The 27,418-nt window shown below is 36.9% G+C and overlaps 1 protein-coding gene across 5 annotated transcripts in view; it reads left to right on the top strand.

Moving 5' to 3' along the window:
- Positions 1-21,788, top strand: part of LOC110376725 (potassium voltage-gated channel protein Shaw) — an 82,946-nt gene extending 61,158 nt beyond the window's left edge. For 2 of the 5 annotated variants that reach the window (XM_049846146.2, XM_049846131.2), the window contains 7 exons: positions 98-308; positions 5,164-5,281; positions 14,805-14,999; positions 17,792-18,472; positions 18,611-18,746; positions 18,934-19,053; positions 20,791-21,788. In XM_049846146.2, coding sequence (XP_049702103.2) covers positions 100-308; positions 5,164-5,281; positions 14,805-14,999; positions 17,792-18,472; positions 18,611-18,746; positions 18,934-19,053; positions 20,791-21,197 — 1,866 coding nt within the window. In that variant the 5' untranslated portion in view covers positions 98-99 and the 3' untranslated portion in view covers positions 21,198-21,788. Of the gene's footprint in view, positions 1-97; positions 309-5,163; positions 5,282-14,804; positions 15,000-17,791; positions 18,473-18,610; positions 18,747-18,933; positions 19,054-19,897; positions 20,175-20,384; positions 20,468-20,790 lie in introns of all 5 variants that reach the window. The other 3 variants (XR_007511624.2, XR_007511623.2, XM_049846149.2) reach the window with 3 other exon arrangements.
- The last annotated feature ends 5,630 nt before the right edge of the window (positions 21,789-27,418 follow it).

Here is a 27,418-nt window from a genome sequence, read left to right as displayed (position 1 = left end):
CACCATGCTCAAAAATTCCCTAAACTTACCATACCAAGTAACTGATATCCTCAAGTTCACCTAAACAACCCTCACTAACCACTAAAATCTCCACCAGAAATGAATCTCCTAAACATGGACGCGGAGAACCGCGTGGTCCTCAACGTGGGAGGGATTCGCCACGAGACGTACAAGGCAACGCTGAAGAAGATTCCGGCGACGCGGCTGTCGCGCCTGACGGAGGCGCTCGCCAACTACGACCCCGTGCTCAACGAGTACTTCTTCGATAGGCATCCTGGGGTCTTCGCGCAGGTTCTGAACTATTACAGGTAAGGGATTTGTAGAATATTTAATTAAAATAAAGACGTGGTATATGTTTTCCTAGCTTCCGCCTGTGTGAGAAGTACTTCATGCATCTGGATAAAAAGTAGCCTGTAGCCTTCTTCAATAAATGGGCTTTCTAAAACTGAAATAAGCCTGGCAGTTTCTAATATTCATGCGGTCAAATGAAAAAAAGTCTTCAGCTTTATAATACTTGTATGGATATTAAATGTGTGTGTTTAAGAACGTAATAGAGACAGGATAAAAACATCAAAGTAGTTCATCGACATCGATCGTTTAAAAAAACACAAAGTCTAAAAGTTCTTATTCCTATGAAAATACGCCTTAAACATTATACGAAGCTGTTTCTTTAATACAAGCATAATAAGCCTAATACAGATATTACACAAAAAGAAACGTGACCTATAATTTTCTACAGAAAACAAAAAAATTACGTCTTTTTCGACCCAAAAAGCTGTGACAATACTTATTATCCCTATTTTATTTTAGGTGGAGGGTAGGCAATAAGATTTCTGGGCGTGATATATACAATCGTTTCATGGCATTGACATTTCAGAACAAAAGAGATGTTTTGTATAAATGTCTGACATTCTCGCAGCTCTATATTTAGATGTCGACAGTGTTTTGGCAAATTGCTCTTTAGGTGTTTGTATTATCTACTAGAAAATATAAGTGGATTTCTTCGGATTGATTAGCTATTTAATTAGATCATTTGAATTTAAAGTTAAATGTAGGATTGTGTTTTAACTACTATTTTGGATGATTGCATCATTGTTTTTAGGTTTTGAATGAATATGAAAATCTAAAATTGCTAAGCTAAAGTACTAACGATTAAACTTGAGTTTCAGCTTACAAAGGGATTTTCCTAAAGATTGTGATGATAAATGACCTTATTATAAAAGCGTTATATTTAATTAAGAATTATGCTAGCAGAAATATTTTATTTTATTAACATTCTCTGGTTGAAAAGAATTTTTTTCTATAATTTTTCTCCACAATATTCTAAACTCTCCAAAAAGTATACTGCATATCCAAAAAGTCTTCTATACTCTATTTCTACTAGTTTTTGAGACTACACATTGGTTGCGGTAAGCCTAACCTTGGGTCTAAGGTCCAAAATATTCGTGAAAGCCACAGGGGACGAGGACAGTGACCACAGAATTTTGGGAAACCTGCGGTTTAGCGAACATTCGCAGCGGTACCAAAGGCATGATATATGAATTTTTCCGTAACACATTTCGTAGAGGCTACAAGGATGGTTGTGGTTATGTTAGTGAAAAGAAAATGGCCAACATTTTGTTGGTGAAGTTCTTTAGTAGGCTTTATTATAATATGTTTTGTAACGTACTGATGATTTATGTCAGCAGTAAACTTGAATGGTTAGTTAATTTCCACAAGCATAAGAAAAAAAATACAAGCATCTAAATTTAGAACGTCCTAATTTTTGGGAAATCGGTCAAGAATTGGGCAAATAAAAAATAAAAATTCTAAATAACTAAAGATTTTTGACTTTATATTACTATGGTAACATCTAGGAAATATCTTCATGCACGAGATTCTGATTCAGTACCTCCTAAAAAGCTTAAATACCATAACGCCATGGACATAAATCAATGGGAACTAAACATAAACTTACATTAATCAATCTAAGCCTTAGTAAAGGGTTTGTCCCCAAAATAATCAAGAATTTCTCAAAGTTGCCCAAACTTTGGTCTTTATCAATGAAATTAATTTTAGCTGTAAATATATACTGAAGTACCCTTACCTTGTTTATTTTTGGAATTTGGAAACCTTAAAGAAATCTTGTTTAGAATATGCTCTTGACGATTTTACACACTAACGAAAAAATACCTAAATAGTAGGTATTTCTCAAGCGTATTCAATTCATACTAATATTACAGCTTATAGAATTGTTCACAATACTTCTCTTCTCTCTCTAGTCTGCAACGTAATTGACTGAAGCATGGTACACAATAATCATTACTATATCTCGGAGAGATAATCATGAAAAAAAATTGAAGACAGATTTTTTTTGCTGTCAATACACAATCACAATTTGATTTGAACTTTATTCCTTTACTAGCTTTTGCCCGCGGCTTCGCTCGCGTTAAGAAGTATTATTATTAATTAGGTATGGTTTTTGGCAATCCGCAGCAACTAAACAAATAGATTACCTACAGTTCAGTTCGAAGGTAATTAACTGGCGGAGAATCTTAACACCGCGCTTCAGAAATGAGACGAAAATGCACAGCGCCATCTAATAGCGGTAGGCAGAACTTCTCAACATTTAGAAGTAAACATTATGTTGTTCGTTCCATTACGTACTGATAGGTTCAAACTAATACATTTTACATCCTTCATCATCCCTTATTTTATCACCCGTGGGGGTTGAATGGGGGTTGAATTAATCAAAATCGTATTTAAGCGAACGTCATCATAAAATTCTGATTCGTCATCAGGACTTCTTCATAAAATCTAAGAAGATGTATACAAACTTTCATCCCCTATTTTATCCCCTTAGGGATGGAATTTATCAAAATCATTTCCTAAGGGTTGCCTACGCCATAGTAGCTTTATGCATGCAAAGACTCAGTCCGATCGGTTTAAAATTGACAAAGTTTCATACAAATTTTCATCCCCTATTTTATCCCCTTGGGGGTAGAATTGATCAAAATCCTTTCTTAGCGGATGCCTACGTCATAACATCTACCTGCATGCCAAATTTCAGCCCGATCCGTCCAGTGGTTTCAGCTGTGCGTTGATAGATCACTATGTCAGTCAGTCAGTCAGTCACCTTTGAGTTTTATATATTTAGATGCCTTCAGTACAAGCTCAAAAATGCATCTTCACCAAGAAGCTAAAGTGCACCCTCTTAGAAAACATAAGTATGAGCCGAGTCACGAAGCAAAATATCATTTAAGTTCATCTGGACAGCAGGAAATGGAATCTACGTTCGGTGAACAAACAGACAGCATGTCAGAACTACAGTTCTGAACTAACACTAACAGTCAAGCGTGAAGTTAGAATTTAAATCCAATTTTCTATGTTGATTCAGCTTTAAATATTGCTAGTTCTAATGCAATTTGTGGGAGTCCAATCAATTTTAATGGACTATTGAAACATTTGTTCGTAGTTCAGAATAACAATTGATTATTCTGAAGTTATTGAATTTCAATGTTCCAATTTTAAAGCTCACTATTCTGAACGAAAATTCTTTTTTTTAACTTATATTCTACATTTAATGGCGATACTTCAACAAATGAGTTAAAAATGAATTTCAGAATTAGAAATTGGAATTCTTTTATTATTCTAAATTCAATTTACATTTAAATCACACGAATTCAAATCTCTGGTCTATTTACAAATCTCTAAAGTGAAAAGAGCGTAAAAATAATTGGTGCGCCCAAACTCGAACGTTCAATCCTAACTATGTATAGAACATATTATATACTCGACGTTACATAAGAATACTTTCAGGAATATTTTATCGCCTAAAAGGGTGGTTTTATAAGAAAATTTATTGGCGAAACTCGTTACTGTAACTGAAGGAATAAATATAAAACCGAAGCTTCCATGTAGCTTGTATCAAAGGGAAGAATTGAAATATCGAACTGTGATTACTTTTCGTACTTACATATATTTTATCGTCTCTTTAACGTGATTGGCTGTAAATACTTAAAGGTAAATGTGCATATTTATGTATATTTTTTTATTGAATGTTTGATGGGTTCATATTTGAAATTCTATTTTCAGAATCATGTTTTTTTTGTAAGTATATTTATAAATTGCCCAACTTACCATAAGATTGCCCTTTTTATGTTGCCTTGTAAATATAATTTCAGCAATAAACCAGTGTAAGTGTGTGTTACTATGATTGAGCTATGTATTTTTTATGCTTGAGCTCAAAAAATTAAAATTAAAGTCAAAGTGAACGAGACCTGCCCATCACACTAAAATATTAATGCTAAGGTTTCGATATGTGCATTTTTATAACTCTTTCACACAAAACTACAACAAGGATTTTAATCAAAATTCGCAGTAATAAAGCTTATGCATCAAAAAAACCTTATCCGAATACTGGAACCAGTGAGCCAGTATCTCGAATAACAGCTACGCATAAAAATATAATCCTCTCTACACAAAACAACATTCCACGAATCGGATTATCCCATCCAAATTAAATAGTACAAAATTTTCATCCATCACCCAAAAAGGAACATATGTACAGTAGACTGCACATCAGTGGTAACTGTCATGCACCTTAACTCAATAGTAATAAGTACGATTTTCCCATAAAACTGTTACCACTGACCTGAAGTTGACTGTACATAACCTTTTACGAACAATCCTTTTGTTATTGAAATGTATGGAAATCGGATACCCTCGTAATTGTGCTAGTGGAATAACATTTTTCCGTCAGTCCGTATGTTTGCCGTCTTTAACCAAATGGCTGGTTATTTTCCGCCTCGCTTGTATTTATTTGCCTGTTGATCTAGGAGTGTAAAAATAACGGATGGCTGGAGATATATTTGGGAGGAAAAATCCTGTGGCTTTAGCTACTTTTTATATGTTATGCTAATATTATAAGGCTGAAGAGTTGGTTTGCTTGCCTGAACATGCTTATTTCAGGACCTATTAGTGTACCATATATTGTTGAAGGCTATATGTTAGACGTAAGTGCGGAATAATAAAAATTGAACCCAATATAATACATAACCAATATTATGTCATTATAAAGAGCGTTATAATTCTCTGGCCTAAGAATAGCAATAACTTTTTTTCTTCTTAAGCAGTCTGGCTACCTTCATGAATTCCATCAATCAAACCATCTCCTCATTGCAGGACCGGCAAGCTCCACTACCCTACGGACGTGTGCGGGCCGCTTTTCGAGGAGGAGCTGGAGTTCTGGGGGCTGGACGCCAACCAGGTGGAACCCTGCTGCTGGATGACATACACCCAGGTAAGGAATATACTCTTGAAGATGTTTCAAGAGCCTTTCGTTAAGCAACGAGCCACTAGATATAAGCTGGGCTTAGTTTGTAGTCAACTACCACAATTGAAAGTTACTTTTTTATCAATAAACATTTTGAAGATCGTGATAAGGGTGCTCCTAGTTCCTAAGAATGTATGAAAGTAGTACGAACATACTGCATCCGACCCTCGATTTGTTGTGTCGGAATTAACGCTACATACCTATCTTTCCTAACATTTTAGGTCCTAAGAGTTTTTATCCCGGAATATTCAAAACGTAAAAAGAAATAACCTGAAAACCTATCATCAGAAACAATATAGCGAAACACGTTAGGTTAATTTTAGAAATTCTTTTGAAATAGATCTTATAGCTTTTCAAAAAACTTCCTATTCAATGTAATATTAATTCATGAGTATGCTAACTAGATCTCGATTGAAATCCTAGAAAAAGCTCAAACTAATATTCCAAGTAAAATTGAGGGCTAATCTTCATTTATAGATGACTTTGGAAACAATCACGAGCTTTCAAGGGTTTTATTAGATCCAATTCTATTGGACCGATTTATAGAATTTTATTACGTTTTAGGACTCCTTCCAAACGTTCGATCATTCAATCATAAACTAGTATTAATATGATCACTGATATTTCATTTAGAAACTTTAGTATTCTAGCCTAAGCGTGTAATAAATAGGTATACAATGTCGAAGTTATGAGACCTAACGCTTCTTTGGCTATCAAACTGAACTTCAGAACTCTAAAGAATGCGCAGATGACTGATACCTTTAACAACAAGAGTAACCAAGACACGACCTGGACGACAATCAAAAAAAATCGATCTTTCTTTTGGCCCTTGTTTCCAAAGGCTTCTAAATCTCCTTTCATATTACCAAGGATCAATTTCTCATCCAAATCTTCTTTAACTTCTCTCATAGTTTGTCGTCACATGTTTTGATATTAACTACATACGGAAAGTTTCCTCGTTTGCTCAGATTTCGCGACATGTCCGTACATACAAACTGGAGCGAATAACTTACAGTTTGAGCTAGGATAGGAAAACATGCTGTTGAAGTCTTGAAAAGTTTCGTATAATACTTCTTGCTATGTAAGAGATGCTTGAAGAATACCTATCTTGAAATAATGATTATGCTACGCTACGATAATATTCAACTTGCTTTGCTGCTCCGAAGATGGTTAGTAGTACCATTACAATGGTCAAAAAGTATTAACTAAATACTCTGCTCATGAGCGAGTCGTCGAAGTCGAGGTTATCGTCATAATGTTTTTAACCGGTTGAAAAAAGGAGGTTCTAGATTATTTAAGATGATTTTCAAATCCTACTAAGAAGGCTGTAGCCGTGTTATTTTCTAATTCCAATGAAGTTTAAAATGTTATACTTTATGTGATTGGTTATTTGCATTACACAAAACTGGGTGAAAATTTACAGATAAATGAATGACAACTGGAAAAGCACCAGTCCTTGAAATAAACTTTTATCTAGAAATCTCCAAAATAAACAAACCGATGGAGATATTACATAATTAAATCGCTGTTTTATAGATTCAAATAATTTTGAAATCCTTGATTTTGCTTTCGTGTCAAAATACAAATACCGGTCTGCACCAACACTTGCTGATCACACATCACATTCTAAACTCAACCTTATTACCATTCACTCTACGTATCAAAATGCAATAACCAGACTATACACAGCTCACTTGAACTATCCGTCACGTTTGAACCACCAAGTTTTTCCTCATTCGCGTGGATTTACGAACTTGTCCGCGCTTTAATGCCATGCCGTGTCCAGCCAAGTTTGTAGTTTTATGTCTGCTTGTCATAAGAGTTAGAAAAAACCGGCCAAGTGCGAGTCGGACTCGTGCACGAAGGGTTCCGTAAATTACAGTTAAATCAACCTATCTCAAAAACTATAAGAGATACTTTGATCAAACCAAAAATCGTTGAAAGAGTTAATTAGCATGCATCACCTCTATTTTTTTTAGAATTTTATACCCCGTAGTTATAAAAATAGAGGGGGGGGGACATACTTTTTACGACTTTGAGAGCTGATATCTCAAAAACCGTTCACTTTAAGAAAAATGTTTTTTAGAAAACTTTATATCATTTTAAAAGACCTTTCCATTGATACCCCACACGGGTATGTACATCGAAAAAAAAAATTTCATCCCTCAGTTACATGTATGGGGGGCCCCACCCCCAATTCTTTTTTTTACTATTTAGTGTCATATTTTTGTAGCGGTTCATACAACACATATTCCCATCAAATTTCATCACTGTAGTACTTATAGTTTCCGAGTAAATCGGCTGTGACAGACGGACAGACGGACAGACGGACAGACGGACATGACGAAACTATAAGGGTTCCGTTTTTGCCATTTTGGCTACGGAACCCTAAAAAGGCTACGTTGTAAAGGGTGCCTGGTTTTTATTAAGGCTTCTCGGAGGTAGCCATAAGTTTATGGGGGGTGAATAAAATTAGGTTTGCTGAATATTACAGCTCAAATAAACTATAATACACTTTACAAAAACTTAAAATACCAAACTAAGTAATAAGAGGGAAGAAGTTTAGATAAACAAAACCATATTATTACTAAAAAGTTACTATCTATCGTGCTCTCACGTCGAAACTATTGAACCAGGTTAAATAGAATGACACCCCGATAGTTTAAAGCAAAAATACAACGGCTAGTTTTAATCCAAGTGTGGGAAGCAGTGTAGCAGAGTGCAGCTAAAACCGCCGGAAATAAGAGAGTCAAAAAAACGTAGTCACCACCAACATGATGCACTTACCAAACCATCATAAAACGACCCCATAACACTAAAACCCCCTAAACAAAACTTCCCACTTTCCCCTAAATTTTACACCACATTGCAAACACACGGAGCATTACGAGTGTGCAGTTTATTCTGCAGTGCAGTGTACGTGACGTATATGTTAGCATGTCATTCGGACGTGAAGCGCTGGTGAAATGGCTTCGGCAAATAAATGTGCATCTTGTTTTCTCTTCGTGTATGAATATATCTAGATTTGTTTGGTTTTTGGCTTGTTTGTGTAAGGTTTATTTGTGTAAGCTTTACCTTTCGTGTTTGGTGAAATCCTTGAATATTTCCAGCCAGTTTAACTCGATGGAAATATTTTTATTTTGAGACAGCAAGTTTAGAAATGTTTATATTGACGGTTATGGATATACATATATGACGGCGCTTCGATAAATCGTGGTGGTTCTCCAAAGAGTGTTAGGTGCAATGGGAATCGTTCAAGGAGGTTTATTGTAGGCTCATTGTACCTCTCGCTCTTGACACAACACTGAGCACTGGCAGCCTAGAAAAGTAATGACAACCGTTCCTTTTGTTTCTAATGACAGTCAGTCAGTCAGATTGGTTCGGGCTTTGCGAATGGCGGTCACGTGATCTGTGGCGTGTCGATGGAGTTCTGTATTTCCTATTTTACATGATTATTGAGAATTATTGGATGTTAAGCTTCGGAGTGTGATTAAAGCGCTGATTGTATTGTAACAGTGAATTTTATTCTCCTCGCCCGACATACTCACGCCTACCATGATGATTCTAGGACGAAACTGTAACACATTCCTAGTTCCTAACTCCTGATGTGGGGCCACTCCCTACATCAGAAGTGGGATACGCAGGGCTTAAACCTGAGGGGAATAAGATTCATTTGTTCCGCGGCTCCGCGCATTGCTACATCATGGAGCTGTTGCCATGCCGAACGGTGATGACGTCACAAAAGACGATCGCGATTTTCACGCGGCTGATCCGCGTTGATGCTGATGCGGTGAAAGCTATAAAAGTGGCTAATATCAAAGATCGATGCAAGGAATATGCGATACCATGAAGATTAACTTCCAGAATGAGTTAAAGTGAAAAAGTATAGCAGCCGTCCGCGGATGTTCCATTGTACTACGTGTGAAAAAATATCCTGGTCATATTTCTTCTCAAGTTATTTCAAGCTGCTGTTCTCTAGATGAGCGTGAACGAGCTTCGTGACGCCTGGTCTACGCAGCAAGTCAGAGGTTTTATGTAGCGCGTAGAGTTACAAATCCGGTGAGATTATTCCAGTTTTAATTCAGTCTTTTGATGGTTTTTACTATACTTTTGACGAAAGTAGCACATCCAATCTTTTGTGACAATTTGCAATCTACATCTACATAGTCTAAATATCGCGCTTGTAACTATAGCAGTGCAACGAGTGTCGGGTTCGATTCCCAAGACAGGCCTAGTTGGAATTGTTGCATGGCTTATCTTACTCTGGCTAGTAGTAGAGAGTACACAGTGATGATCGTTTTGAAATTACCGTGTTCTTTAGCTGTCGTGTTAGATAACTGCCTAAATAAAGTTAGCCAAGAGCTTCTTCTTTATCTTCTTTACGAGTCAATGACAAATCTAATTTTGTATGCCCAGCATTTTACCAATCATACAGCGCAGTCAGTAGCGTCTCATAGATTTTGTATTGTAGGTGTTGGAGCACGTTAGACAGCCGTGTTGTCCGCGGTCCGACGCCGCACACTCATCTATCATCATCGGTGAAGTTCTAAGTACTTGAAATGGTTGCCTTCGCGTCCACCAATCTGCGTGCCCAATCGGTTAAGAGACGTCAAGGAACTGTACAGGGGGAAAGAATGGCTTCTGCCGTGAAGATGTGCTCTGTCGCCAGGCACTTCTATGCCTTTCTGTCTACTAGAGCTAAGTATTGTGTGTGATTGCTTATTCTGTAATCTGCCTATGTGAAATCAGTTTAGCGGCTATTAAAGTGTGGTTTTGCTAGTTTCCAGATTAAGAGTGCACTAAAGTTTATGGAAGGGTGCAAGCAATCATTCTAATTTGATTTTAAAACATGCGTCAGATTGTAGATCTCTTGGTAAAGTTACAGATTACTAAATAGTTTCTACAGTAAAGGTGTTGCTCACCTGTTTAGTAAGTTTATTGAGTTCAGTTGTACATACGATGGTTGTTGGGACTTGGACAAGATGCGTATACTTGTGAGATCGCACCCGAGAGAACGAAAAGAAATCTGTGTTTGTGTGGGTGTGTGTGTATGTGCGTGAGAGAGTATGTGGAACAGTTGAGGGTATAAAAAGAACGTTGGTTTAACACAGCTTATTCAGTTACGGCACTTGTTTAATCATCATCATCGTGTCGTCCAAGCCGTATCCGGCGACGGCGACTCCTAAATGTCTAACCCGGGTCGTTGTTATGATAGGCTCTAATGTGGCTAGTACTAATGCTCTAATCCTTGGCAAGTATTTCAACGAAAGTAAAAGTATGGTAACCACGGTTACGGTAATGGTATCGGTTTCCATTGTTACATGTCATGCTAGTTATTGAAGGTATGCTAGAAAATTAACCGAATTTGTCTTTCATGTTTCAACAATGACGGTGACTAATGTGCAATAATATGGCGACAAAATTACTGCGGAGCATTCCAGCTGCCTGCCAGGAGCCCAATGTGTCATCGTGAGGTCGGGGTGTTTGTGCTCGTGCATCTCCGTGATTTCTGCGAACGTGAAGCCTTGCTGTACTGCGCGCCATAGCGATGTGCGCATCGTCACGCACGTTGAGTGGAAACCCGGTGAGACCGATCCAGTTTTGCTTTATGTTGAGGTTATTTGTCTTACGACATTTATAAACTTGAGGGGCAGTTTCAGTCTCGTTGATTAGTGGGAGCGCTTATTAATTAGTGGAATCGTAGATAATCAGAATCAAAAACCGTGAACCCAGGTTTGATCCCAGAGTTGAAAATTATTAGTTACCTGATCTCATCAATATCCTAAAGTTAGAATAATTCAGTCTCGTTCAGTCTCTGCGTCATTGTTTGATTCGGTTTAGTAGCATTTGTTTGGTTTACTGGTACAATGCTTGATGGAGGTATTGTTCGATTTAGTGCTTGACGGAGGAACTCTAACCATAACGCTTGAGAGGCGTTTGGTTCTTTTTGCTTTCAAATCATATAGCGCTTGATGGAGGCGTTATGTGTGTTGATTTGCTTGCTTGATGGAGGCACTGTGTAGAATCGCGATATGTGTTAGGATGTTGATGTGTGATTAATGATGGTAGTAGTTTTTAATTATTGAAATCGTAGATGATGAAAGCTAGGTTCACAGGGTTGACCTCTGTGTATGCTTGTGTGTTGCGCTTCAATCACAGGGTTGATTGACTGTTAAGTTGGAAGTCACAGAGATGACTGCCGTTGAACACTTGTCACAGGGATGACTGAAGTGTGTATCTTATGTTTGGTCACAGGGATGACCTGGTTTCTGTTTATCAATTCAAACCTCAAATTGGAATATTTCAATTGCGTCATTTGATTGAATTGTGCATCAGACTATAGATTTGGTAAGGTTTTACGTTCACCTACTCGGTAATTTCGTTGCGTTAAGTTGTACCAATGATGAGTGGATACCGGGGTGACTTGGAAAAGACCCGTTGGCCTGTGTGACGGCATCGGGGTGACCAGGAGGAGACCCGTATACATCTGTGGTACAGTTGGTGTCATGTCACTGTGGTTGTGGTTGTGGTCCCTAGGAGGCCAGGATGGGCTGTGAGCTCGGCTAAGGGACACGACGGTTATGTGAAGCCTATCGAGTAGAAGGCGTTGATGTAAATGACAACCGTAGCTGTAACGATTTAGTAATTTACAAGTTGAGTCTGACTAGCAATTCGATCTTTCTTTGATTTCGTGCTTTGCATTTAATGTAACTACATAGTTTCTTCATTTAAATGGTGATTGCTATTCTTAAAACCCATAACATGTGTTTAGGTCTTACCATCGAGAAGGTTTGTTGCTGACCCATATGTTGTCAATATTTGATCGGTTGCCTAAGCACTTTCTATTTCTGGCTTAACAGATATCATCTTAGGTGAACCAAGTCTGGAGAACAGAACGAGGTCTACTAAGAGGGCGCCGTGCGAGGTGTTGCTGCACATGCTGCGTATGCTGGCTTCGTCTGCACTTCTAGAAGCCGAGACGGCGCTTGAGACTGCAGTGGTCGCGTCGATGCTATGGTGGACCGTTGATGGGTTTGTGGCCGAGTTGACGAGATTCATCTCTGTCACGATCAGGTGGTCTGATTTGTTATTTATGTAGTTTGGAGACGGGGGAGAGTAAATGTGAGCCATGTGGGTTTACTTTACGACTGTGGCTTTTAATGTGACTAAGGGACTTAGGAGGCCGAGACGGCGGTTCACGACCATGTAATTTAGAAAGTATCATGTGATGATGACAGTTACGTCGACAATGCTGATTTTGTGGTTTATGTACTTAGACATCCCTAACTGATGGCTTCTGAAAGTGATGATTGGTGACTAACTTAACCGTTACTGATTATGTGTACTGTGGGGACAGATGTTCCATGACATGTGACAGATCTTGGGGACTAGTTCGCAGGGCCGTTGACACGTGTCTAGTGTGACTGATGAATGACTGAATGAATAACAGGAACTGGCCCTCTGGGTCGGTGTTCCACGACCTGTGTTAACTGTGACTGATTTTCGTGTGTGCTCGCTGGGACGCTGTAGCACGGCATGGGGGTCATGTTAAGAGCTGGCTTATCTTGGCTGTAGGTTCTGGTGACTCTAACCATGTCGCTTAGCACAGTCCAGTGGGACTTGACTATTTGACTTGGCCGCGAGGCGGCGTGTGTTGCCATGTGAGTTGGCGTTGTGAGTTGGCCACGAGGTGGCGTGTGTAGCCATGTGAGTTGGCGTTGTGTGTTGGCCACGAGGTGGCGTGTGGAGCCATGTGAGTTGGCGTTGTGTGTTGGCCACGAGGTGGCGTGTGGTGCCATGAGAGTTGGCATTGTGACTTGGCCGCGTGGCGGCGTGGACAGAGTTTGACGACTGAGAACAAGAGACAGAGTTTGACGATGGGGTGACATGTGGTCCGGAGTATGATGACAAAGGACATGTGGTCCAAGTGTGATGACAAAGGACATGTAGTCCGAGAGTGATGAAAAAGGACATGAGGTCCGGGAGTGACGACAAAGGACATGAGGTCCGAGAGTGACGTTGGGGAACGAGTAGTCAGAGCTTGACAATGAAGTACTAGTGGTCAGAGATGGACGAGCGTGTGACATGTTTGTACAGACTGTTCTTCATTACAGATTGAAGCGACAGAGAAGCTGGAGTCACAGAGGCGCACGAGGACGTGCGAAAGTCAGTATGGCCGTGACGGCGCTTCGATAAATCGTGGTGGTTCTCCAAAGAGTGTTAGGTGCAATGGGAATCGTTCAAGGAGGTTTATTGTAGGCTCATTGTACCTCTCGCTCTTGACACAACACTGAGCACTGGCAGCCTAGAAAAGTAATGACAACCGTTCCTTTTGTTTCTAATGACAGTCAGTCAGTCAGATTGGTTCGGGCTTTGCGAATGGCGGTCACGTGATCTGTGGCGTGTCGATGGAGTTCTGTATTTCCTATTTTACATGATTATTGAGAATTATTGGATGTTAAGCTTCGGAGTGTGATTAAAGCGCTGATTGTATTGTAACAGTGAATTTTATTCTCCTCGCCCGACATACTCACGCCTACCATGATGATTCTAGGACGAAACTGTAACACATTCCTAGTTCCTAACTCCTGATGTGGGGCCACTCCCTACATATATATAATATAGACTGAGTCTAGAGCATCACTCTAACTTCAACGTCTTTGATTTTATTCTCGGCTTAAAAGTAAATATAAATTATGACAAGAAATACCTCCGAAATGATTATTAACTAGGGTTAGCCAATGTTCCGTAACTATAAACATCAAAAATGCAAAACATTCTTGATGCCTCTCTGACCAACCGAAAACAGAAAATAATATATTCCAATTACATTCCCAGAGCAATGGGTTTCAGGCCCAGTGATTGTGGGTCCGATATTTCCTATTATTTCGACCACTGGCCCGATATGAAATATTTTTGCGGTCCTACCCTCATATTTTATATCGCGCGAAATCGAAACCTTTGTCCAATTAATTCTGTTTTCAACTTAAATGCGAAATTAAAATCGGATCGGTCGCGGCTTCTGATATTATTTTTAATTTATTATTTCTGCTTGAAAGCCTTCAATTTGTCTGTTTAATGAATTAATGGGTCGTTGTTACGCTATTACTTTTTTTGGGCGCAATTATTTTGTATCTTCAAGCAGAAATAAATACAGTCACAAGCCAGATCTTAAGTTTAATGAGAAAAATGGTACATTACGATTTTTGATTGTCTCGAGACTTTAAATGCAATCAAAAATAATAGAATACAGGAATCTTTTACGAAGCAGTTCGATCGATGTTTAGAAATTAGTGGTCCTGATCTCAATCCGGTTGTATCGGATTGCCATCCTAGGGGATAATGTTAGTGAATAAAGCGCATATTGTTTCTGCGTAAATGCGTTATAATTCTGTCCTGCGCAACTGGATTGGAACTATTTCTTCGGGTTTTAGCCGCCGGGGCTGAAATTTAGCCTGATCTTTAACTAAATATATATTTTTTCTCCTAGCATCGAGACACCCAAGAAACTCTAGCCGTCCTCGACCGGCTGGACCTCGACACGGAGAAGCCGACTGATGAGGAGGTGGCTCGCAAGTTCGGCTTCGAGGAAGACTACATGAAGGGCACGGTGTCGTGGTGGCAGCACCTCAAGCCGCAGATGTGGTCGCTCTTTGATGAGCCCTACAGTTCCAATGCTGCGAAGGTAACTGAAGATTTTTTCTATTCTAATATTTTAGGGAGGACTTGTTATGTTCTTTGCTCACGGCCTAGAAACTACTGAAGCTAAACTATCTCCGGGTGGCCACATTTTATGCTGGTACGGAAAGTATGAAATCGCGAGAGCCAGCTGGTTACTACCATGAATAAAGAACTATATAGAATAGTTACGGTATAGTGAAAATATATTTTTTTGTAGTTTTTGTAGTAACAGTAAGTTATAAAGTTAGGTGTAGGTATACAAATAACTTAAAAAAAAAACACTGACTGACTAATTCCACTACTTCAGTGAAATATCACTAATTAAAGGACCTTATTTAAAATCGAATAATAATTATTATTTTACTGTTCTTATCCTATTAGAAACACCAATTTAAATATTAACAAATTCAAATTAAATTCAAAACATCTGGCCAACAGTTTGAAACAAAAGTGCTACTTAAAATACTTTAAAAGGCCAAAATGTAATCTTTTGACTTTATGAAGTGTAAAATATTGTGCAGTATTACACCGAGCTCCTTCCACAGGCCTGTTTTAAATCAAATTTATGCTAATCTTTAATATATTCTAATTTAGACCTTTCAGGGTTGTAGCACCGAAACTGCAAAAATGTATCATTGTTTTTTCTTTTCTTTTTTTACTTTAATTTCCAACAACATGGCATGTTTTGGTGACATATACTTCAAACGGAACTTTTTTGACCATATAGTAAGAATGCATAGTATTAAAAAGGACCAAGTATTTTTTTATCGACAACTATGACAGATAGTTTGAAATTGCCAATATGCTTTGAGCAAGCATAGTGATTAAAAATATTTTCTTCTTTGGAAAAGTAAAAAGACTGATGAATGATGATTACACTCGGTCTCATCGGCAAATTATTGGATATTTCATTAAATATTGGACATCGCAGCCAGCAACGTTGGCGTCCGAAACTTCATTAAAAAACTTAATTTGCAGTCCGATAACCAAATTGCTTACGTTAAAACTTGGTTCCAACGAAGTTTATGCTGAAATTCGGTTAATCCAGTAAAGTACAACCATTAATCGTAATTGATACCAATTTTCCGAAAACATGGTAGTATTTTATGAACGTACATAATGTAAAAGTTAAAGCACTTAGCACATTGTCAGGTATATTTTTGTTCGAAATACCAAAAGTCGAAAAGTCTACTATTTCGGTGGAAATAAAAGCACGAAGCCAGTTATTTCTAGACAATCATGAAGTCCAAAATATACTGTCATTATCATACTCATTACTGAGTAACAAGCTTTCCACTGTACTTGTTTTTTTCCTCAAACAACCTTTTTAACGTTTGCGCAAAACTCCGCTCTGTATAAATACTATCATTTAGCTTGTTAACCGTTCGTGTTTCAGTAAATAAAAGCACCCTTAATTCCTGCAATAAAGGCCCTGTATTTACTTTAATTATTTTTTACATAACAATGTAAACGCAGTCATTTTTATCCCACCCAAAACAAAAATGTGAAAGACTGCCAAGTTCGATAATATGGGAACGCTTCGCCTATAAAAGAAGTGAGATCTGAATAAGTACCAAGTTCCATACACATACCTCAGTTAAAAATAGTTACTTTTTAATGATGTTACTTGGCAAGTTTTCATACACCTTGTTATAAACCTACTAAACGCAATGAATCAAGTATTTAATTTTCTATTAAAACTTGCCAAGTAACATCATTAAAAAGTAACTATTTTTAACTGAGGTATGTGTATGGAACTTGGTACTTATTCAGATCTCACTTCTTTTATAGGCGAAGCGTTCCCATATTATCGAACTTGGCAGTCTTTCACATTTTTGTTTTGGGTGGGATTTCATTTATTTTTGTAAGGTTGTTTATTTTATTTTTTTCTTATGATGAAGTTAGTTAAAGAAATGTCTCATTGATACTATCTTTTTGATTTTTTAATATGCACTATGTTTCTTACAAAGAAATGAACTAGATTAACTAAATGGACTAGATTTACCAAATGTCTGACATGACATGTTATCATATATTATGTTCGTGGATCAAAGTTACACATTCGTTATTTTCGAAAGTGATTCACACTTGGCCGTTTTCAGATTTTTACTTTACTTTGACTAAATACAAACCTTTGTACCATTCGAAGATATATTATATAAATATAGATAAATTTAGTTCGTTTTAGTTCCTTAGGGGTATAAATTTACACCGGGTATAAAACACCTTCATTATTTTGAAACCGACTCACACTTGGCCATTTTCAGATTTTTCCCTTTACCTTGACATAAAGACCTACCTCCATGCCAAATTTCAAGCCAATACGACCATTGGAAGTGGTCTAGGTTTTTGATGAGTGAGTCAGTGAATCAGTCAGTCAGTGAGTGTATAGTAAAAATAGCGATTTTCTGACGTCAATATCTCAAGACCTACAATAGGTATATTAATGAAATTTTGTATTTTAGATAAGTGAGGGGGTCTCAACAGATACTAGAAATTTGATATGCGTAAATGAAATAGATTTTGAGTTAGGGGGGGGTCGAATTTGGCCCGAAATGGTTCGTGTAATATAACCCACGGCCGGTGTGTCGCTTTCTTTGCTCGAACTTGGCGGACACACTGCCGTGTGTCTAGATGTCTCGGTGAAGGGTAAAAGTCTGCTGTTGTTTTAATTTGGACATAGTTATATATAGATCTCTCTCAATTGACTAGATAATGGCGTGACAAAAACTAGTCTATCTCTTCAATATTGTAAGACTTGCGGGTTACGAGACTAACAAGAATTTTTAATTTCAGATCATCGGCGTCATATCAGTGTTCTTCATATGCGTATCAATAATATCGTTCTGTCTAAAAACTCACCCGGACATGAGAGTGCCAGTGATTAGAAACTATACAGTGACGACAGCCAACCAATCGCAAGGCTGGGCGTTGGACAAAGTGCAAACAAACGCCCATATAGCCTTCTTCTATATAGAATGTGTGTGCAACGCGTGGTTTACATTAGAAATCCTCGTTCGTTTCATCTCGTCACCCAACAAGTGTGAATTCGTCAAATCTTCCGTCAATATCATCGATTATATCGCCACAATGAGCTTCTACATCGACCTCATCCTGCAGAAGTACGCGTCTCACGTCGAGAACGCGGACATCTTGGAGTTCTTCTCCATCATCAGGATCATGAGGCTGTTCAAACTCACGAGACACTCCTCGGGTCTCAAGATTTTGATTCAGACCTTCAGGGCGTCGGCGAAGGAGCTGACTCTTCTAGTGTTCTTCCTTGTACTGGGTATTGTGATATTCGCGAGCCTGGTGTACTACGCGGAGAGGATACAGACGAATCCTCACAACGACTTCAACAGCATACCTCTGGGGCTGTGGTGGGCGCTGGTCACGATGACCACTGTTGGGTATGGTGATATGGCGCCGAAGACCTATGTTGGCATGTTTGTCGGTGCGCTCTGCGCGTTGGCAGGCGTAAGTATGAGCAACAAAAAATTAACCGCTTTTTAACTGCATTATATCGTCACGATTAACAAACATGTTTTTAGATGTGTAAAAATTAATATTAAGTTTCCAAAAGTTTAAGTTTATCGTAAAACCTTTCTGTAACAGGTGCTAACGATAGCTCTTCCGGTGCCCGTCATAGTATCCAACTTCGCCATGTACTACTCGCACACACAAGCGAGAGCTAAACTACCCAAGAAGAGGCGAAGAGTCATCAACGTTGAGCCTACTAGGCCACCCATGCGTAAGTTTTCCAAAAATCCATATATTCGTTGAGCAAACCTACCCTTAAAAAACCTGTCAAATCTCTGATAGATCATTAGCACCAAAACATGATCATGGTAAAATCATAGCCACTATGCACAAGTTATATGATAAAGTTGTAGCATTAAATCATCTCGATGATGTTAAAGTGAAAATTGGTAATCCAGGTGCCCCAGTACCAGGTGCTCCTAACCCCCTAGCACCAGGCATGGGTCCTCAGGTAGTGAACCGCAGAATGAATGCCATCAAAACGAACCATCCTAAAGACATGATAGGCCCTAACATGGGTAAGTAATATGATAAGCCACTATATTTCTATATGTCACAAAATTTTGAAGCTGTGGGTAACATTAATGTACAGTAAAATTCTAATGATGATAATCATAATACAAATCTGCATGATAATAAAAATAATGAATTCTTTGATAATACTGAATCTAATACTAGAAATAAAATATTTCTACTAAACTTATTCATAGCTTCACAATCTCACTGTAAACACTTAAAACTGTGGAATAAACAGCCATAGCCTAACTGTACAATATTCTTCAAAATTTTCTCAGAAGGCAGATGTTACTATGACAGTAGGCCTTTGTAATCCACTTGTAGTTTTAAGCACTATAAATGTTTTAATTCACGATGTAGAGCCAGAATTTGATGGACATGATAACAAATTGGCGTTTTTTCACTAAAATAGATGGACAGATCACATTCACTGGTGAAATTGAACATGAAAGATACACCATACAATTGGTAACTTACAAACTAACTGAACTAATTGAGCATAATCCTGCGTTTGATTTAGATGTGGCTAAAATTCATTATCAATGACTTTGATGATACTATGAATAGTACTCAAAAATTTAAACTTTATAAACTTTATAAATAAACAGTTTTACATTCGCGAAATGTTCTCAAAACCTTCCTTAAACATTTGCATCAACATGAAAGTTTCAAAGAATTTAAACAAGTTCACAATCCCTAAATTACTGAACAAAGCAGAATCTGTAAATAAATTAGGAGCGTTCGTTGCCCTGCGTTACAAAGTCATTGATAATGAATTTGGTAATATAAATTCTAATAACCTAGTCACGTGACTAACAGTAGCTTATGCAATGTAATCCTCCACAGATGGTGATCGTAGCGAGCTAGAGGCTATGATCCAAACGACACCAAACAACTGCAAAAGAAAAAATTTAAACATGCTTTAGAAAGCATCACACAACGCCGTTGGAACCGAACGGGCTTTCTATATCGCCTGCACACTCGGATTTAGCTTACAGGAATGCTAATATATCTTTAGTCACTAATCAATCATTACCATTGTCATTATCATGTTTGCACACGGCAGCATCTACAAGCAGCACTGGATCCACCGTCTAGGTCCCTTTGCTTCGAGGGGATGAAGGTTCGGGAATTTGTATATCTGTGTTTGTACCCCCGAACTCTTGCTTTGCTTCCAAAATTGGTGTTGTCGTAGATATATTATGAGTTTTAAATAATTTTCTAATGGTTATTTCATTTTGCATTATCCGTGAATGCTTATTTGATCGATTATTATGAATAAACATCGTTGATCCCTTATGTTCTAGATAGTGATGTTTCAGTGTTTTTTCAGGCAACAACCACACACCTCTACCACCATTAAATAGTCAAAACAAAACAACAAACGAAGTACCAAACTCACAGCCCGTCACATCGGTACACTTTTAGTGATTACACTAATATTCTACACTAACACAGTGTCATATTTGTGCTTTTTAAATTGTACAACTACTGTTCGTGTTTTCCTAGCACTAGTTTTGTCTTGTGAAAGTCTGTCAATGTAAAATTTCGTTCTTATATTCTTTTCTCTAATCTATATCTCGTTTTCCTTATATTGATTCTAATTCATTTACCAAAACAATAATATCAATCCCGGATAAATGAGCATGCATCTGCATGATTGTTAAATTAACCTTCTTAACCATTTGTGTATGACTCGTCAAAGACATGATAATAATTGATCATTTTATTTCCTACAGTTGCAACTTTGATGCCGGGAATGGACCTATCGGTCACGACTCGCCTCTCACCCAGCCCCCAAGGGATGAGCCCTGCGCTCGCCATCGCCATACCAATGATGAAATCCGTGAACATAGTACCCGCACAATGTTTCGACAATATGGCCTATCATAGCGAAAAATCTGAAGATCAGGAGAATGATAATAACAAGGAACACAGTAAATCGTGCAGCCGCCAGGAATCTGTTGAGAGTGACAACACCGTCAGAGTTATGAACTTCAAGAATGATATATTCAGAGACAAAGGTAATGAAGAGAGGACGGATGCTCGTACGCCACTGTTGAGGGATCATAAGATTGAGTCATTGGATGAAACGAAATTAAGGGACAATAAGACGGAGAAAAGGAAATCGTCTGCTTCGACATAACATTATTGATATATATTGACCAATAGTGCTAAGAATGTTTTTAAAAGTCGCTTGCTATAAAGAATAAAAGATAAAAGAAATTCATTCTTTTAGTAAGGAATGTATAAGAGAATGAACCAAGAAGGAAAGATTTGTCAGTGTCATCATCCGGAAGCGAAAAACCAGAAAAATTAAGGATAGAAAATGGCAAGCCCAAAAGAATAATGATATTACAAAAGTATTCGAATTGGAAGACTTAAAATACGATTAAAATAGACAAACTAGTCGGTGTCAGTTTATAATAGTTGCATAAAAGCCTTTTTTGAAAGCAGTTACGATTCTATATAAAATTGATATGAATAATCATGATATAGTCTTTTATTCGTAAGTGCATTCAGGGCCGTGATAGACGTAAGATAGCTAAGTGTTTACAGCACTTATTAACATTTTATAACACATACGTATTTAGAATAGCTGCTATCACAATCTAGTAAAAAATAATTTGTAAGCCAACGACCAGTATAGACAGGCCCATTTTATCTTTCTCCTACATAAGCAAAGTGTTGACCTCGAGCCTCTAGTTATACTGGTCGCGTAGTCATCGTTAATGACCAGAAAATTCGTAATCATAGTGAAGTATGTTTACTGTCCATTAGTGAGAGAGGTGGAGCTTGTTTAGGTCTAATAAATGCAAATATTAAACTTGATTTCCTCAACAAGCAAAGTTTCCGTTTTATATAAACAAGAACATGAAACTACAGCACAATCCCTTATATTGTTTACTCCAATTTCGGGTGATTAACTATCTGTATTAAGTAAAACTATTTTAGAAATCAATCTTCATTCTACATTCAGTTCAGAATCGAATCGAGCTTCACCTCTTCCAAATAAGCTAACAATAATTTTATTGTAAATACTAGTAGCGTTAATAATTTTGTATCTTTAACAGTTAATAATAATCACTAGACAACACATATCATTGGCACTTTCTTTCATTCTTGGTGTTATATACCTGTTTTACATGTATATAGATAAATATAAATAGCATAAATTATTAATAAGCGTAGATAGTGTTAAAGAAATTATTTAACTTAACAAAAAATACAGTAACTCAGCTGATAATTTCTTTGGCGTTTTGAAAATACAAATGAATACTAAGCTCGACGCTCAAGAAAACTTGAGAGTGCTATCATAGAAAACAGCGTTTATACAAAGTTAGCCCTTTCATTGCGACTTGTTAAAGATGAATAACGGTGTAATCATAGCCACAATGAAATAAAATGAAGACTTGCCATTATATCTGACCTCGTTTCTTGCTCTGAAAAAACGTTGGTTGGAGCAATTCCACCGAGGCCTAATACAGGCTTTCTCACTTTTTGTTATTGAGTCTAAAGATATGCGTATTCACACGACTAGTGGGAAAAAAGAGCTGTATACAATAGCAATGAAGGGCTACAACGCGTAGAAAATGTAAAGTGGGCTTCTTTTGTTTATACATATGTTGCTTAGCAACGATTGAGAATTTTTTCCTTAAAATAAATTGAAAGTCATGTCTAAATTCGGGGACCCTTAATGTTTTATAAAATAAATAAAATAATGTGTGGGTTTTATATATATCATGTGTCAAGATTCGTAAAGTACAAGCAGTTTATACTTAATTAATGAAGAACTCGTGATACTGAACTCGGAGAAGTATGACACTAACAGGTCATCTACGTACAAGAAAACAGCTCTGCTGCTGCACTTAACGATACATCAACTTTCATAGAGGAACTATTTGTGAAAATATTTTTAAAAGATTTCGTATCAGTTTGGTGTTTGCAAACCTCCAACTAATAAATAACAAATACCTGTAAGTAACAATTTCATTGATCCAGTAGAAACTGCTTGTAACCATCAACGCGATCTTGATACGAAAATCGGTACCATATCGAAATTATCAATTATTTTATTTTCATTTTTTACTTGTACTAACAAACTTTAACGCATAAAAATCTATTAAACGCATCAAATGCATTTTATTGTAACCTAGATAGCACAACGTTTTGTTTAAAAAAATGTATTTTGTAATTTAAGACGAAAAGTTTGGCTATAAATTTATGTAATTTATTAACATTTTCATTTTGTTCAATAACCAGCTGGCTTACTTCTGACATCATTTGATTATATCTACAGTTACTGAAGTTACAGGTACCAGCTTAATATTAAATTCGAATAAACATCAATTTAGAATCTGCTTGACGTTAATAACAATAACATGTTGTCTAAAAATAAGCCAATTACAATTGAATTCCAACTGGATCGAGATCGTGAAAGAAGTACATCAGAATCTGCAAATAAACATAATAGCACAAATAAAATTACAATCTCAAATTAAAACATGAATTCGCGCAGAATTACAAAGTGACTTAATTTTCCTAGAAACTTAACTTTAACAAAAGTAGCCAACAATAGACAAGAACAAAAGAGGTTGTTATCATAGTGTGAGAAGGTTCCAAGTACTGTTTATACAACACACGTACAAAGTAACTGTTGGTAGCCGACAACCCTATTTGGAAATAATTTATGACCTCGCCCTGACCTAACAAGGCTACAGTTTGGGGGTATTCATCATCAGAGCTGTTAAAATTCATATAAATTGCCCGCCGGTCCTAAGCTGGGGTTTGACGGGACGTGACGTGGTTTGCGAAATCATGTGCTCCAAAATTAATGTGTGACAAGTATGTTAATTATTGTCCTTGTTTTCGGATTATTTTGTTAGCACTGGTCATTTTTAAGGCTTATCCAATATCCATTGGCTTATGGTGGTTCTTTACAGCAAATTATGGGTTTATTTTTGAATCCTTCGCGTATATAAATGTCTTCAATATATGCGTGTCAAGTTAAACAGTCCTTATTTGTACAGTTGTTTCCAGTGATGCATTTACTAGCTCTACTTAAGTTTTACTTACTAAAGTAAAATGACAATAATATTTGGAGCATGCCACGAAACAGTTCTTTAACATTCAAGTGTCATAAATCTTCTTCACCGTCTTTCCGCTTCAGAAATAGTTTCCATTTTGAGGCCATCTTGAAAATTATAATTTGTACCACACGCAAGCTTCACATAAAATTGCTTTTGAAATAAACTGCTGGAAAAATTGATTTTCAGCCAAATAAGTTTTGCAATTGGCCTCATAGTACCACAATACCTGGTGTTGGCAACCCCGCGGTTTTAACATCGCATTGTAATTAAAACTAATATAATTAAGTTTGTTAAGTTGGCTAACTGATTGGCGCGTTACAAGTTTAAATTAAAATAGGTTAATTGGTTTGTAAAGGCAACCATTTACTATAACATACCGAAATAAGTCCTTAGAGTCCAAGAACGAAATTACATGCCGAAAATGGCGCAACTCCGAAAATTGCGAAATGAATTGCTACTGTGCGGTTTTCTTTGACAATGCATTGTCTAGTTCACAAATTAATATCTACGTTATTCGATAAAAATACTGACATGTCTTCTAAAAGACGTGATACGCACCTGTCCCTAACTTACACGAGGTGTTTAGGTACATCTCTTGGAAGCGTCATAGCATCGCAATTTTGTGATACTCTTTCGATCAGTCTAAGTCACCAAGTACTCTCCATAATACCTTGTCACCACTCTATTTTATAACCTCTTAACATGGAAGAAGCATCTGTTTTACCGCTCTATTTAAAAGTCAAACGGTATTTACAGGCGTACTATCGCGATCAATATCTCCATATAGAAGAAAAATGAGCCATTACACATTGTTTATTGCGGACCCGAGCTTTCACGATCTCGTCCAATCGGGGAACGTGCCATGAAGTGGTTTTGCCATTACCGCAGAATGCAGACTAAACAGTCGGCTGATAGTAATTGACCCAATGCTTGGCAATTTTTTTCAAGGAAATCTTGATTCAGATCAAAGTTTGCATCCGGTCTAATACCTAATCTTTGTAGTGTGCGTACTACCTTTAATCCTCATACTAGTTTATGAACCTAAAAGCTATCGGCCGACTAAAAGTTTGTAGTGTGCTCACTTACCGCTCAGTGTGGAAATGAGACATGATAAATTGTACTACCATCCTTTCACGCTAAGGAACTATGACGAATTTAACATTTCATGGTGTTTGTATATTCTTTCTCTAAGTTGGTTTTAAGCACGTAGCGTATAGCTTTATTATTTCCTTCTACTTTATGCTAAATATATATGTAAATAAATTTCGTAAAGCGGATTTTGTGGACCACGGACATAAAGTTTTGTACTTAATTCTTTAAGCCTACTCGAAGTAGCTGTACTTACTTTCATTTGGGTCTTGTTAAAATAAGTTTGAGTTTTGCACTTAAAAATTAAGTGGAATTGTGAGACGAAAATGGTATCATTATGTTTTATTACTGTCGTGATTATAACCAAAATAATGTTTTTTTTTAATTGTTGATTTATTGTGAAAGTTTTTGATAAATCCAAAATTATGTAAAAACATAACAAGCGTTATTTTTGTTAACTCTTTAAATTCTCTTAAGAGAATAAAAAATATTCAGTCCAAATGTTTGTTTTTACTAAATAAACACTAGAAAATTTCAACGCCTTTATGTAATATCGTAATACTGAAAACCTTTAAAAGGTTTTAAAATACTTGAAAAATACCACGAACACAGGATTTTTTTCGAATAAGCTGTAAAATCAATAAACGAAAATTACATTATCTGCTGTTTTATAATTTCCATTTTGTAAAATACTGATGGTATACCAATAACGTTTTCCAATTAACACACAGTGTTAGCCACCGTGTCATTGCGTGTCAAGATTCTGCAGGAACTCGCGACACGGTGACACACTGTGTCTAAAATGGAACACTCACGAGCAATGACGTAGTTGTAAGGCTTTCACAGTGAGTAAACAGGGCTTTGATGTTATTATATAGCGTTCTATATATACATATACAATTTTGAACAATACGAAAACAAATTATTTGAAAAAAATGTTCATTAAACATGTGAAATTATATTGTTGTTTTATTTAATATTTACTTTACACTGTTAAATCTTTTCCAATATCATTAATAGCAACAACTCTAATAGCATATAATGTTACCTAGTCTAGGCCAGCTCCTGATGACTTAACCTGATAAAATAAACTGATGAAATTATTCATTTGAGGACGGCGCAACATATATTCTTATACACCTTCTCTGTCCGGCGTCATCTCAGAAATGACAGTCTTTCCAAATAAACCAAAAATGGTTTATCAATTTCTTTCCTTCAGGTAAACCTACGAAGGTAGGGGTCACCATAAACAAATTTAATACTGCCATAAAGCGACTATTAAGGTGAATATTAGAATAGATAGGAGTGACCCTAATAGTTTATACTGTTACAAGCCGATACAATTTGAATATTTCATGCACGTTCGATAAGGGGTCATGGAAGGGATCGTTTTTGAAATTGGTTAAGAATAAGGCATTAATAGATATTGTTTTCCAAGTGATCATTTATCGACATTGAAATTAAGACTTGATATTGGCGGAATAAAATGGTAAGTGCAAAAATAAGGTAAGGCTTAGAGTTAACTGATATACATATTATTTCTGAAGGCTTTTACGTTAGCAAAAATAAGGCAGTGAATCAGTGAAAAAATAAATTAAATCATAGAAACCGAGTATATATTTTTTTTAAAGACAGAGTATAACAAAGAAATCTCAGATTCCAAGATAGTTACCAAGAGAGCATCTTATGAACTGTTGGCTATCAACCCGTGCTCGGGAGATGGTCGCACCATCTGTCGGTTATAACCTTACTTAGATGAGCCAGCTACATCTATAAGTAGGGTTGTCAAGTTAGTTAAATTTTGTAGAGAAGTTTTCTTTGCACAGCTACACATATAATAACTATCTTCATGAAAAACCAGTTTTTTTTAAACAAACATAGTCAGTTTGCACCTGGACAAAGATTCAACAACAAATGCCACTACTGGACCTGATTTTTAGATTAACTTCTTCAATTACCTAATAGTATACTTATTATCATAAATCATTTCGACCCGCAACTCCTCATAGGTCCAGTTGAAAACCAGCGTCAGACACTAGCTGTCTGGCATAATGCTGAAGTGGACCTATTTGGCGCAACCTTTTGTTACTTTTTTTTTCTATGTGTATGTATGAATTGTGACAATACATATTTTTTCTTTCTTTCTATTAAAATGTATTTATTGAACTCGTCATAACAGATGACCTTA

This window comes from Helicoverpa armigera, chromosome 18 (genome assembly GCF_030705265.1).
Source record: "Helicoverpa armigera isolate CAAS_96S chromosome 18, ASM3070526v1, whole genome shotgun sequence".
In the NCBI taxonomy this organism is placed as follows: domain Eukaryota; kingdom Metazoa; phylum Arthropoda; class Insecta; order Lepidoptera; family Noctuidae; genus Helicoverpa; species Helicoverpa armigera.
Note: the sequence above shows the minus strand (reverse complement) of the source record. Positions and strands in the feature narration are given on the sequence as shown.